The sequence below is a fragment of the Thamnophis sirtalis genome, unplaced genomic scaffold (genome assembly GCF_051295495.1).
Source record: "Thamnophis sirtalis isolate CommonGarterSnake01/CBP01778 unplaced genomic scaffold, rThaSir2_p1.2 scaffold_8, whole genome shotgun sequence".
Classification (NCBI taxonomy): domain Eukaryota; kingdom Metazoa; phylum Chordata; class Lepidosauria; order Squamata; family Natricidae; genus Thamnophis; species Thamnophis sirtalis.
This window is the reverse complement of record NW_028261388.1, coordinates 11,862,985-11,875,938: the sequence shown is the minus strand read 5'-3', so window position 1 is coordinate 11,875,938 and position 12,954 is coordinate 11,862,985. Positions and strand designations below refer to the sequence as shown.

The 12,954-nt window shown below is 44.6% G+C and overlaps 2 protein-coding genes across 4 annotated transcripts in view; one reads left to right on the top strand and one right to left on the bottom strand.

The window, feature by feature from the left end:
• CEP295 (centrosomal protein 295) overlaps positions 1-2,966 on the bottom strand; it is a 63,236-nt gene extending 60,270 nt beyond the window's left edge. Inside the window, exon 1 of one of the 3 annotated variants that reach the window (XM_087721092.1) lies at positions 2,949-2,966. In XM_087721092.1, coding sequence (XP_087577218.1) covers positions 2,949-2,952 — 4 coding nt within the window. In that variant the 5' untranslated portion in view covers positions 2,953-2,966. Of the gene's footprint in view, positions 1-2,315; positions 2,439-2,948 lie in introns of those variants that run through there. The other 2 variants (XM_087721091.1, XM_087721090.1) reach the window with 2 other exon arrangements.
• Positions 2,967-4,750: 1,784 nt separating this feature from the next.
• Positions 4,751-10,573, top strand: CMTR2 (cap methyltransferase 2). The gene is made up of 2 exons (XM_014056896.2): positions 4,751-5,040; positions 7,173-10,573. The coding sequence occupies exon 2, from the start codon at positions 7,229-7,231 to the stop codon at positions 9,500-9,502; it is 2,274 nt and encodes a 757-aa protein (XP_013912371.2). The 5' UTR covers positions 4,751-5,040; positions 7,173-7,228; the 3' UTR covers positions 9,503-10,573.
• Positions 10,574-12,954: the final 2,381 nt, after the last annotated feature.

The window sequence follows — 12,954 nt, the reverse complement described above, 5'->3', positions numbered from 1 at the left end:
AAATGCTGTTCTGAAAAACAGTTTTGAGAGTGGCAAATATACACAATTTAAAAGCATCTCAAGGACATGTGGGTTTTAAAGAATATGTTCCCCACAACTTCAGCACACTGCTACAGATACTGTTGTGGACAAATGGGCCCAGGATAATTTAATACGTTTTTTAAAAGGGCTTCAACAACTGTTTCAAAGGAAAAGAGCACCTGAAGAGGGCACTAATGGATATAATTTCAAAAAAACCTTTAATCAATAACCTTCTCAAGATCTTGTTTAATTAATCCTTGAGGCATTCAGAGCACTGCAACAAGATTGCCGTAGCAGCTTTCTAGTCTCATGATTGCATAAAAACAGCAGATATATTCCTTGATATAACAAATAGACCGTTGTTGGATCTTTCCAAATATTATTTTCTACTATTTCTATTATCTATTATCTCATAAAGCAATACTACCATATAGTCAAGAGATGAGTACGTTTTCCCTTTCAGAGAAAACAGCATATTTGTCATCTTAGGGAATTATCATGAAAAATATCCACCCCCCCCAATCACAAACACAGGTAACCCTCAGGTTACAATGGCAGTTGGAACAGGATTGTGGTAACTGAGCAATGCAGTTGTAAAATGTGATATCATGGAACTGTTTCCAATGTACATTTGACAGATACTATTAGTACTATCCAGCAACCCCGATTTAAATTAGAAAAGATGATTTGGCACATCACACCTGAGAGCAATTATTTAAAAAAGCTACATCCGTGATGGCAAAACTATGGCACGCGTGCCACAGGTGGCACATGGAGCCATTTGTTAGGGCACGCAAGGCGTTGCCCTGTCAACTGCAATGTGCATGTGCGTGCTGGACAGCTGACTTCGGCCTTCATTTTCGGCCGTTTTTCTCCTTCCGAGGGCTTCCTTGAAGTTACTAACTTCATCCGCTGCAATGATTTGCTTAACAACTGTGGCAAAAAAATATATATCATAAAATGGAGCAAAACTGAATTAACAAATGTCTCACTTTAACAACAGAAATGTTGGGCTCCAATGTAGTCATAAGTGGAACACTCCCTGTAGTTCCTCACCTTTGCTATAATCCCATAATCCTTTTACATGCAATTTTTATATGATTTTTATACATCATTTCTTGGTGTTGCACACAAGCCAATTCACAGTAAACCGATGTGAATCTCACAATATTGTAATACCAGCATTGGCTATGTAGAAAGCTCACCCACCTGCCCAAGAGAATGAAATATTTTGGGGAATGTTAAAAGAGGCAGAATATTATATTTCCCCAAAGGAGAAAAAAAATCTTAACAAAGGCAGAAAGCAGCCCCAACAGCCTCCAGCAGATGCCTGAAGTCTTTTAAGAGATTAATATTTTGTGCCCAATAAGCAATAGACTTATTCACAAACAAAATGCCTTCAGCTCCAATTGATGGGATTAAGAAATTACATCACCCACTACTCAAATTCTAAGAACAGGAAAGGAATGGCAGAGTTCTCAAGTCACAAGACCAAAATCAGCCAACATGGAAAAGATAACAAAGAATCTTATCTTTATTATCTATGTTAATATTAATATAGATAACATGATCTTTTAGGTTAGAACATGCTAGGATTAACCCACCACCATTAGAATAATAAAAGGCACCAGGCTTGCTACATTGCACAACCCCCTGCAGCATCTCAGAACCTGTATAAAAACCCATGCACTCATCAAGCCAATTGGTCAGCTGTCCCAAAACTACATGCTGTTGTTGGTTCTGTTCATCAATAAACAAGGGCTTATTATGTTAATAATTCTTAATTATCATTTTGATATTATATGTTCTTCCTGCGCCAGCTGAGGAAGTTCAAACTGCCCAAGGAGCTGCTGATTCAGTTCTACAGAGGAATTATTAAGTCTGTCATCTGCACCTCTATAACTGTCTGGTTTGGCTCTGCAACCCAACAAGACAGACAAACTGCAGGAAAAAAACTATTAGTGCCAACCTGCCTTCCATTGAGGACCTGTACACTGCCTGAGTCAAAAAGAGGGCCATGAAAATATTTACAGACCCCTCGTATCCTGGACATAAATTGTTTCAACTCCTACTCTCAAAACAACTGCTATAGTTGAATGCACACCAAGACAGCTAGACACAAGGACATTTTTTTCCAAAACACCATCACTCCGCTAAACAAATAATTCCCTCACCGCTGTCAAACCATCCACTAAGGCTGCATTACTATTACTATTAGTCTTCTCATCATTCCTATCACCCATCTCCTCCCACTTATGACTGCAGGACTGTAACTTTGTTGCTTGTATCCTTACCATTTATATTGATAGTTTCCTGATTCCTGATGACTATCATTAAGTGTTGTATCTTATGATTCTTGACGAATGTATCTTGTCTTTTTATGTACACTGAGAGCATCTGCACCAAAGACAAATTCATTGTGTGTCCAATCATACTTGGCCAATAAAGAATTCAATTCAATTCAATTCAATTCTATCCTATCCTAATTCTATTCCCATCCCCATCCCATTCGATTCTATCTCAGAACCTGTATAAAAATCCATGCACTCATCAAGCCAATTGGTCAGCTTCTCCAAAACTACATGCTGTTATTGGTTCTGCTCATCAACAAACAGGGGCTTGTTATGATAATTCTTAATTATCATTTTGATATTATATTTGATCTTTCCAAACAACCTCCATTTTCTTTCCAGCGTCTTTCTCCCGGCTTGGAACCGGACCGGATTTTTCTTCCAACTATTATTGCTTTTATTTACAACCCCCCACTCCACCACCTTAAGAGTACAACAACCCTGCAGTGTAATCCACACTCAGAAAATGTGACTGCCTCGGCTTCATCGAAGGAGCGACGCCGCTCGAACAGGCTTCAAATACGGCTCCGGGTTCCCCCGCTCCACAACCCCGTAAAAGACGACAGACCCACGTACGCATCAAACGCCACACTTTCCCTTCCCCGTCAGGGTCATCTCTCCCTCTCTCTCTTTTCCAACAGCTTCTGCAAAGCCGCTTCCGGCTGCGTCACATCCGCTCGATCAACTGCCAGCTCATAACGCGCGCCCTCCCGCCTCGCTAGTCTCTCGTCCAATTAGAAGCGGCCGGGACGCGGGGTGGTGGACTCTCGCGGAGATAGTCCTTCTGCGCATGTGCATTCCGTTTAAAAAACCTACCAGCAGTTTTGTGTTTTCACGCCCCAACGCCACGCTGCGGATTACGCACGCGCGGCCATGGCCTCCCTGGGGCGCGCATGCGCCCCAAACGCTCCCTTTGAAGAACTTCGGGAACGAACGGGCGGAAGTGCGCCTGCGTAGCAGTTGGACGATGTCAGTCTAGGAATTTTTCTTTTTTTTTAAAAAAAGGTGAAGTTTTAAAATAAAATAAGGATTTTTTTTTTTTAAAAAGAAATTCTTCCCCTAGGAGAGGGAATCTTTTGAGGGGGAATGGTGAGATCCGAAGTGGAGGAGTTTTGAAAGTTGGGCAGGTTAGAAAAACTCGGTTAACGGGTGGTGGGTTAAGGTGATGTCGAAAAGGGTGGCCCTTATTTGTAGGATGGGCTGTTTCGTATATTTTTTTAAAAACTTTAAATATCCTTTAGGAGATACTCTCTGTTCATCAACAGGCTGCTGAGATCTGACCAGATGCCACGAGATCCCAAAGCATTTAGAGCAGGGTTGTCCAACTTTGGCAACTTTAAGACTTGTGGACTTCAACTCCCAGAATTCCCCAGCCAGGCTGGCTGGGGAATTCTGGCTGGCTGGCTGGGGAATTCTGGGAGTTGAAGTCCACAAGTCCTAAAGTTGGATACCCTTGGATTAAGTATATAGCATTTGTGTGGGGTGCCTGAAGGTATTTAATGCATTACCTTGTCATCCTTTCTAAGCCAGAGTTTCCCTATAATCTACAACTAGAATATGCTTAAATTTCCCCCCTTATCGGTATGCCAGAAGGTAGAATCTAAAAAGACCAAAATCATCTCTGGGGTCAAACACTGTTAATTATACTGCAAGGACTACTTTATGTGCTGCTTGTGTCTGAAATTAGGAAGTGGATGTCATGCTGATCTCCTGCATCGATGTGCGCAGCCACCTTCTTAATAATAACGATATGATCATTCTTAATTATAATAATGTTGATATTTGCTGAAATGCCTCTTGCGTCTGTTTTATTATCTTTTCCATATTGGTCTGTGCATTCATGCTTCTTTTTCTTTCCCTATTCTGCTCTTTGCAATGATATTTCTAAATTTGCTGTGCCTTTGTCAATTTTTTTCCCAAGTCTGTCAGGATTCTCAGTCATCCAGGTCATGGTTGTTCCAAAGATGCTTTTTTCAAGCGGCAATTGTACTTTTTTGTTTTGGTTTTTCCTCGAAGACGTTTCGCTTCTCTTCCAAGAAGATTCTTCAGTTCTGACTTGAATGGTGGAGAAAGGAAGGATTTATATTCCTTGCGGTCATCCAAAAGTTAGCACTCTCTCTGTAGAGTGCTTTTTATTGTAAAATATAGCTTTTTCATGGCTTGTATAGTATGATACAATTTGGGTTAGCTGCCTTCAACTGAGCTGCCTTCAGTTGAAAGCAATCAGTAAAAGTCAGTTTCTTTGAAATAAGCTGAGCTTCTGGTCACTTCCTGCACAACTTCATGTTGTGATTTCTTGGGCAACAAGATAAATTGATCTTCCTTCTGATTTTTATTTAAACTTCCCAATATAATTTATAGACTTGATATTTCCTGTTAGCATCTCATCATATTAAACCAGGTGTCAACCTGCTCTTTTTTTTGAGAGAGAGAGAGAGAGATCAGAGAGGGTAGGTTTGGTGCTGCCAATCCATAAAACAGTGGTTAAAAAATAGTCCACTACCACAAAGTTAGCGTCTTAGATTGAAAATACATTATAAAAATAAAAACTGACTGATTATTTCTTGCAGAAATTGTGGAATTCTTCTCCATAATAGGTAGAACTTGGACCTACCTACAGCATTTGCAACCAGGTTCGGAAGAGTAATCAATGCATTCCTTCTAACAGGTGGGTACTTAAACAAAAAAACTTATTCTGCAGTTAATCATTTATCTGTGAGTAAATCATCGTACTTTATGAATGCTCTTTTTAATTAGACGCGCATAGCATTTTACAGTCATAGTACATTCTACTCAAGGTCTGCATATAAAGTTCATTGAGTTCAGAGGGATCTGTGAGCTGGTAAGGTTTTGTTTTGTGCCTTTCTTATTTTTATTAATAATCTAAGACAGGGGTGTCAAACTCAAGGCCTGCGGGGTGATTAGATCTGGCCTACAGGGTCGCCCTGGAAACAGTGAAGGATCAGCCCGTGGTCCCTTTGCCAGGGAAAATGGAGCTCGTGCAGCCCTCACAAGCTCCATTTTTGAAGGAGGGTTGAAGGAGACAATTGCAGCCTAATAAGAAAATATTTCATTTCATTCATTTTATTACCCTCGGAAGACTCAGGGCGGCTTACAAATAAAAAGGGAAAGGGGAATATAAAAAATAAAAAACAACAGTTAAAAATACAACAACATTCATAACACAAGATGGGGCTGGATAATTCAGCAGCCCCAGGCCTGCCGGAACAGCCAGGTCTTGGTTGCTTTGCGGAAGGCTGGAAGGGTAGTGAGAGTCCGGATCTCAACGGGGAGATAGTTCCATAGGGCCGGAGCAGCAACAGAGAAGGCCCTCCCCCGGGGGGTGGCCAGCCGACATTGGCCAGCAGATGGAATCCAGAGGACGCCTAGTCTATGCGATCTAATAGGTCTCAGGGAGGTAATTGGCAGGAGGCGGTCTCTCAGGTAGCCAGGTCCGATACCATTTCTTATTTCCGTGTCATCCCAGCTGGCAACATTTTTCTTTTAAATTCCTTGACGTTGGAATCTCTTGAAGAAATGGTTGCTTACTTAACTTTTATTCCAATGTGGCATTTGCCAAATTCACTAAACTTAATCACTTGGGAATCCCATTATTTCAGTGGACAAATTGAAATGCTTTTCAATCTTGAGGCAACTTCAAAGTACTTTTAAAGTATTTATCCACCATGGAGATTGCTTTGATGTTTTATGTATTGTCATAAAACATATTTAGAAAATGGGAGACTATGAATTCTAGGCCTACCTTACGAATGATAGCCATCTCGCTGACTTTGGGGCCAGTCACTCTCTCTTGGCCCAGTCCACCTCACAGGGTTGTTGTGGGGAATATAGGAGGAGGAAGCCGTATTATGTATGTTCGTCTTAAGTTATTTATAAAAATAGTAAAGGTGGATAATTAAATAATAAATAAAAAGTACAATCACCATCTGCAATGTTTACGTAATCTCCTTTTACCCTCCATTTTTATACCATTTTTGAAAAAGAAAAATAGAGATCTCATAAGTTTTCCTTACATTGAGGATCAATGCTAAATTCTCATTATAGAGGGATTCAGTTCTTTTCTGGTGCTTAACACATTTTTCATTCAGAGTCGGCCTTCCCATTTATGTATACTCTGTGTACTACAGCTACATCCCCCAGAATTATTTGCTGTTCTTGAATCACAGTACTTAAAATATCGGGATTTGTTAGCCTCAAAAGACGGATTGGAAAAAAAAGTATTTTGAATAGGAAGAATATGTGAAGAACACCTCCTCTGCCTGATGACTAGCTGGGCTATTCACATTTGTTTCATCTTTTCTTGCAAGATGAAATGCTCAGCATAGGGCAGTGATGGCTAACCTTTTTGTCCTCGCTCACACCCGTAATGCAATGCGGCGGTGCCCTCCATGTGCACTGGGCCCCACACATATGCGTGTGACCCCACCCACCCACGCCTCCATGAAGCCTCCTGGGACCAAAAATGGGCCGCGGGAGAGGAGCGTCGCACCCTCCGCGCATGCACACATGACCCCCCCGCACATACACGCACATCTCCCGAATATGTGGCAGAGACCCAAAAATCAGCAGGCTGGTGGGAGGCGTGCGTGCATGTGCGGCGGAGTTCAGCTGGGGCAATGGCTCGCATGCCTGCAGAGAGAGCTCCGTGTGCCATCTGTGACACGCGTGCCATAGGTTCGCCATCACAGGCATAAGGGAAATCTCTTTCCTTCTGCACCAAACGTTAAGGAAGTGTTTTATTGAGTTCTTAAACCATTTCTTCATTTCTTTGCATTTTAGACTCTCCCTTTCCTTTCTGGATATTCCTGGACTTGAAATTGAACAAACAGAAGACCATGTCCGACGAGCAGATAATAAGCCTTGACCAGTTTGGCCCAGATATCCTTGCCGAAATTGAAAAACTGTTCCAGAAGACCTTTTCCTACACCAAACCAGCCAACAACGAATGGCAGTTGCCCGATCCCAGCCAGGTTTTCGCCTCCCATCACAAAGCGTTCGGTTCCCTTGAAGCGCTCAAGGATTCCTTGAACGACGTCAAGAACAAACTCAGCGATAAACAGCTGGATGAGTGGCACCAGCACACCTCCTTCACCAACAAAGCAGGGAAAGTTATTGCCCACGTCAAGAAGTCGGTCAACGCTGAGTTGTGCACTCAAGCGTGGTGCAAATTCCACGAGATCATTTGCACTTTCCCTCTTCTCCCGAGCGACGCTCTTCAGAACGGCGAACTCAACTCCGTCCATCTATGTGAGGCCCCCGGAGCTTTTATAGCCAGCCTCAACCACTATCTGAAGTCTCACCGCATCCCTTGCGATTGGAACTGGGTGGCCAACACCCTGAATCCGTACCACGAAGCGAACGATACCCTCATGATGATTATGGATGACCGGCTTATTGCCAACACGTTGCCCTGGTGGTATTTTGGTCCGGAGAACACCGGAGACGTCATGAGCCTGAATCACCTCACGGGGCTGCAGCATTTCATAAGCAACATGGCCACCGTTCATTTGGTCACCTCTGACGGGAGTTTCGATTGCCAGGGGAACCCGGGCGAGCAAGAGGCGCTGGTTTCCCCCTTGCATTACTGCGAAACGGTCACCGCCCTAATGACGCTGAGTCCCGGAGGCTCTTTTGTCCTGAAGATGTTCACCTTGTTCGAACATAGTTCGGTGAATTTGATGTTTCTCCTCAACTGTTCCTTTGAGGAGGTTCACGTTTTTAAACCCGCGACGAGCAAAGCAGGGAACTCCGAGGCCTACGTGGTTTGCCTGCGCTATATGGGCCGGGAAGCCGTTCACTTCGTCTTATCTAAGATGCTGCAGAACTTTGGGTCAGAACTGGTGTCCAAGGCCCTGTTTCCCCAGCACTTGATCCCAGAGTCCTTTCTCAAAGTCCACGAAGAATGCTGCTTGTTCTTTCACAAGCAGCAAACGGAGACAATTTCCGAAAACCTCCGGCTCTTTGACCGCATGGACGAAGCGGAGCAGGCCAGGTTAAACGCTCTGCGGGACTGCTGCATCAGATATTTCCTGCAGAGGTTCCAGTTGAAACCCCTGTCCCGAAACAACTGGCTGGTGAAGAAGCCTCACGCCGGCTACAGCATGAACTCCAAATGGTTTGGACAGAGGAACAGGTATTTCTGCACCTACAACGAGCGGAAGCTGCTGGAATCCCTCTCCTGGGAAGATAAAGTTGTCAAAGGATGTCTTAACCAGTGGATTGACGAACACGTTCTCGGTAACGTTGGGAAGGGCTGCGTTTTAGAAGGAGCCCCCGGCAACCTAGACTGTCACCTATGGTATATCTTGGAAGGCAAGCGATTGCCGAGAGTTAAATTTTCTCCCTTCTGTGGCGGGGAGGTATTGAAGAGCCTCAACGAAGCCATTGAAAAATCGTTGGTTGGCCAAACTGTTCGCGGTGACCACACCCAAGCGCCGTACGCAGAGTGCCAATTTTGCTGTGTTCTTCCCGCATCATCGGTGCTGTCCGAATTGTCAGAACTGATGGAATGTCTCGAACCTGCTCCGGATCAAAATTGCACAAGCCAAAGGAAGTGCTTGGTTTTAGGTTGCCCCCTGTTTTACGATGTTGAAAGTAGGTCTGGCTGGGAAATTAAAAACGTGGAGTCAGCCCCTCTCTTGGCTTTTAGCTGTACTTTACTGCACGACGGAGAACCGAAATATCAGCTGCATTTTCTAGAATGCCTGCTGGGTGCGTTTCCTCAGCTTCAGAAAGGAGATGCGTTGGTTTTGCCGGTTCTTTCTTGCTTCACCCGCTTCATGGCGGGTTTAGTCTTCATATTGCAGAGCTGTTTCCAGCGTATTTCCTTCGCTTGCCCCACCTCGTCTCAGCCGCTAAGGACCAATGCCGTCTTGCTCTGTGTCGGATATCAAGGTCTTCCCGATTCGGTTTTCCAGTACCTACAGCAGCTAAATGAACTTATGAGAACTCTGCTTGACTCAACGTCCCCCCAGCAGATCTTGCAATTTGTACCTATGGAGCATCTGCTGAAGGGTTCGCTGATGGAGTTCCTGTGGGACCTCAATACTGCTATTGCAAAAAGGCAGTTGCATCTGATTGTCCAAATTGAACAGCAGAATATGACATGAGGAGGCTACAGCTTTTCTAGTTTGGCTAGTTAGGCATATATATATATATATATTTTCCTCTCTAGGGAACATGTTTATATCTCATGAAGATATCTCATGAACTTCTGAGGAAGAGGAGAAGTCCAGGCAGGAGTGGATAATCCATGGACCCTGAAGCACTGTTATATTATATCTCTCAGCTGCCCCAGCCAGCCTGGTCAATAGTAGGGATACCAGTGGGAATTGATTAGACAATAACTGGAGCACCATGTAAGTTCCCTACTTTTCACTTAAATCAGGGCTGTCAAACTCCCAACCCACGGTCCGGATGCATCATGCGCTGACCACGCCCATGCCCGGTTTTGCAAAGGGGGGGGAAGTCCCGATATGTCACGTGACACCACTGTGACAACGTGAATTTGACACACCTGATTGAAGTAATATTAGGAGCCCTGGTGGCGCCAGTGGTTGGAATGCGGTATAGCAGGTTAACTCTGCCCACAGCCTGGAGTTCGATCCCGACAGGACTCAAGGTTGACTCGGCTTTCCATCCTTCCAAGGTCTGCCAAATGAGGACCCATGTTGTTGAGGGCAATATGCAACTAATGCTTCTACCTTGTAAACCACCCAAAGAATGCTATGAAGCATTACAGGGTGGTATGTAATTCTAAGGGCTATTGTTATTGCTAGAAGAACTTCTGTCCATAATCTAGGTTTCTCCATATATGGTGTTTTCCCATGTGTGTTGGAATGACAAGTCTCGGAATTCCTGACAAGAGGCCATGCTGACTGGGACATCTGGAGCTACAGCTGTAGCATTTATGTAAGGTGGCTAGGAAAAATGGCTTTGACAGACCTTGCTCAAAGCTGCTTTTATGGTACTTTCATGTCAGGGAGAACCTCTGGTTGCAGAGAACGTATTAATTGGGCACACATTAGAGGGAATTAGCTAGGTATGTTAAATAGACCAGAGCCTTGCGGTGGGAGCAAGTATCATAAATTAAAGTTTCACTTTAATTAAACTGAGCAGCTATTTCAGAATAATGGTTTTGTATCAGGAGTAATCCATCAGAATAAAGCTGGAAGGGACCATGGAGGTGTTGTAGTCCAACCCCCTGCTCATGCAGGAGCCCTTATGCCGTTTCAGACAAGTGGATGTCCAGTTTCTTCTTAAAAACTTCCACTGATGAAGCACCCACGATTTCTGGAGGCAACTTCTGTCCCACTGGTTAATTGTCCTCACTGTTAGGAAGTTTCTCCTTCATTCCAGATTGCTTCTCTCCCTGATTAGTTTCCCATTCATTGTTTCTTAGCTGTCTTTCTGGGGCTTTAGAAAGTAAGTTGACCTCCCTCTTCTTTGTGGCAGCCCCTCAAATACTGGAATACTGCCATCATGTCACCCCTGGTCCTTCTTTTCAAATAGAGATAGTCCAAGGATGACTTAAACATAGCCACCAACCATGAACCTGGTGTTTTTGTACACATGATGTAACTGTGGGACGTAGTTGATGTGACTGTGTTCGCATGCTTGTAACTCCCAAGTCTGTGTATAGCTCTTTAGTAAAACCCTGCCACGTATCCGGTTGAGGAGGCTTCAGTGGCGGCCATTTTGGATGTTGGAAAGGTTTGCTGTGCAGCTTTGCTGTAGATTAGAACGTGAACGTTGATTTCTAGGCTGTCCAAGAAACTGGAAAATCAGCTTAGCCGGCGGGAGGAGTTGAGCTGGGGCAACGGCTCACATGCCCGGAAAGAGGGGACCTGTGGCACACGTGCCATAGATTCGTTGCCATAGCAGCTATTTTTAGAGAGAGCCGAGGTGGCACAGTGGTTAGGGTGCAGTACTGCAGGCCACTTCAGCTGACTGCTATCTGCAGTTCAGCGGTTCTAATCTCACCGGCTCAAGGTTGACTCAGCCTTCCATCCTTCCGAACTGGGTGAAATGAGGACCCAAACTGTGGGGGCGATATGCTGACTCTGTAAACCGCTTAGAGAGGGCTGAAAGCCCTATGAAGCGGTATATAAGTCTGACTGCTATTGCTATTGCTATTTTCATGCCGCTTGCTTTTGACCAAGGAGGTTCTGAAGCACTTCTGGCATACGTTGTTTGAAGGATATGCACAGATCTAGAATTGTGACACTGCTTGCCGATTAAATGGAGGGAAGTGTTGGGAAATAAATTGCAAACTCTGGTAGCTATAAAGGAGAATGTCTGTAGCTCAGAGTTGAAATGAAGGATCCTTGGTGCTCTCCGAGCGTGAGTTGTTTTCTTTTAGACGTTTTATTACCCATACTAGGTAACATCATCAGTGCAATTAAGAAGGTTATCTAGTTTGGCTGATGGAACGTCTGCAAGAAAGCAACCAAACAAAGAGAGCACCAAGGATCCCGCAAACCAGTAGAAATAATATTGGGTAACGTTGCAAGGGAAAAAAAACATATTGGCTGGTTGATATTGGCTCAGCTTTCTGCCCTAGGTGATCACTACTTAGAGTGGTGAGTACAGGCAGTCCTCGATTGACGACCACAATCATTTTCTGTTGTTGAGTCATTTGTGAAATGAGTTTTGCCCCATTTTACAACATTTTGGCCACCGTTGTTAAGTGAATCGCTGCAGTTGATAAGTTAGTAGCCCAGTTGTTAAGTGAACCCGGCTACCCCATTGACTTTGCTTGTCAGAAGGTCGCAAAAGGGGATCGCGTGACCCCCGGGGACATTGCAATCGTTGTAAATATGAGTCAGTTGTCAAACGTCCGAATTTTAATCACGTGATTTGGGGGGGGGGGTGTTGCAAAGGTTGTAACCAGGGTCAGATTGAAATTTTTTAGCAACTGGTTCTCTGTCCGGTTGCTGGGTGGGCGTGGCCATGGGGGCGTGGCCTAGTTGGCTTCCTGCACCATGGCGGGGTGGTTTTCGCCCTCCTAGGCTCTGGAGGCTTTCCTTGAGCCTCCGGCAGTGGTGGAATTCAGCCAGTTCGCACCTATTCGGGAGAACCGGTTGTTAACTTTCTAAGCAGTTCGGAGAACCGGTTGTGGGAAGAAATCTTATTTTCTTTTTTTCCACTTTGCAGGGCTAATCCTGTAAGGAAGGCAGGAAGGAAACATTCTGCTGTTGTTTCTGGCCTAATCTTTATTGCCCTGCTTACTGAAACTGCCTCTCCCATTAACCCTTATTACATTGGAACAGCTAAGGCGAAGTACCCATCGACCTGAGTGACATTGACTTGGCCACGCCCACATTATCACATAACCACCGAGCCCCGCCTACCCAGCTGGTCATTAGGGCAGAGAACTGGTTGGTAAATTATTTGAATCCCACCACTGGCCTCCGGGAAGGCGAAAACAGCCTCCCCTGGGCTCCGGAGGCCAGAAATGAACCCATTTCCGGACTTCCGGTACTTCTGGTAGGACCATTTTTCGCCCTCCCCAGGCTCTGTGCACTTACCTGGCATGATGAACGGGCCACGTGGAGACTCT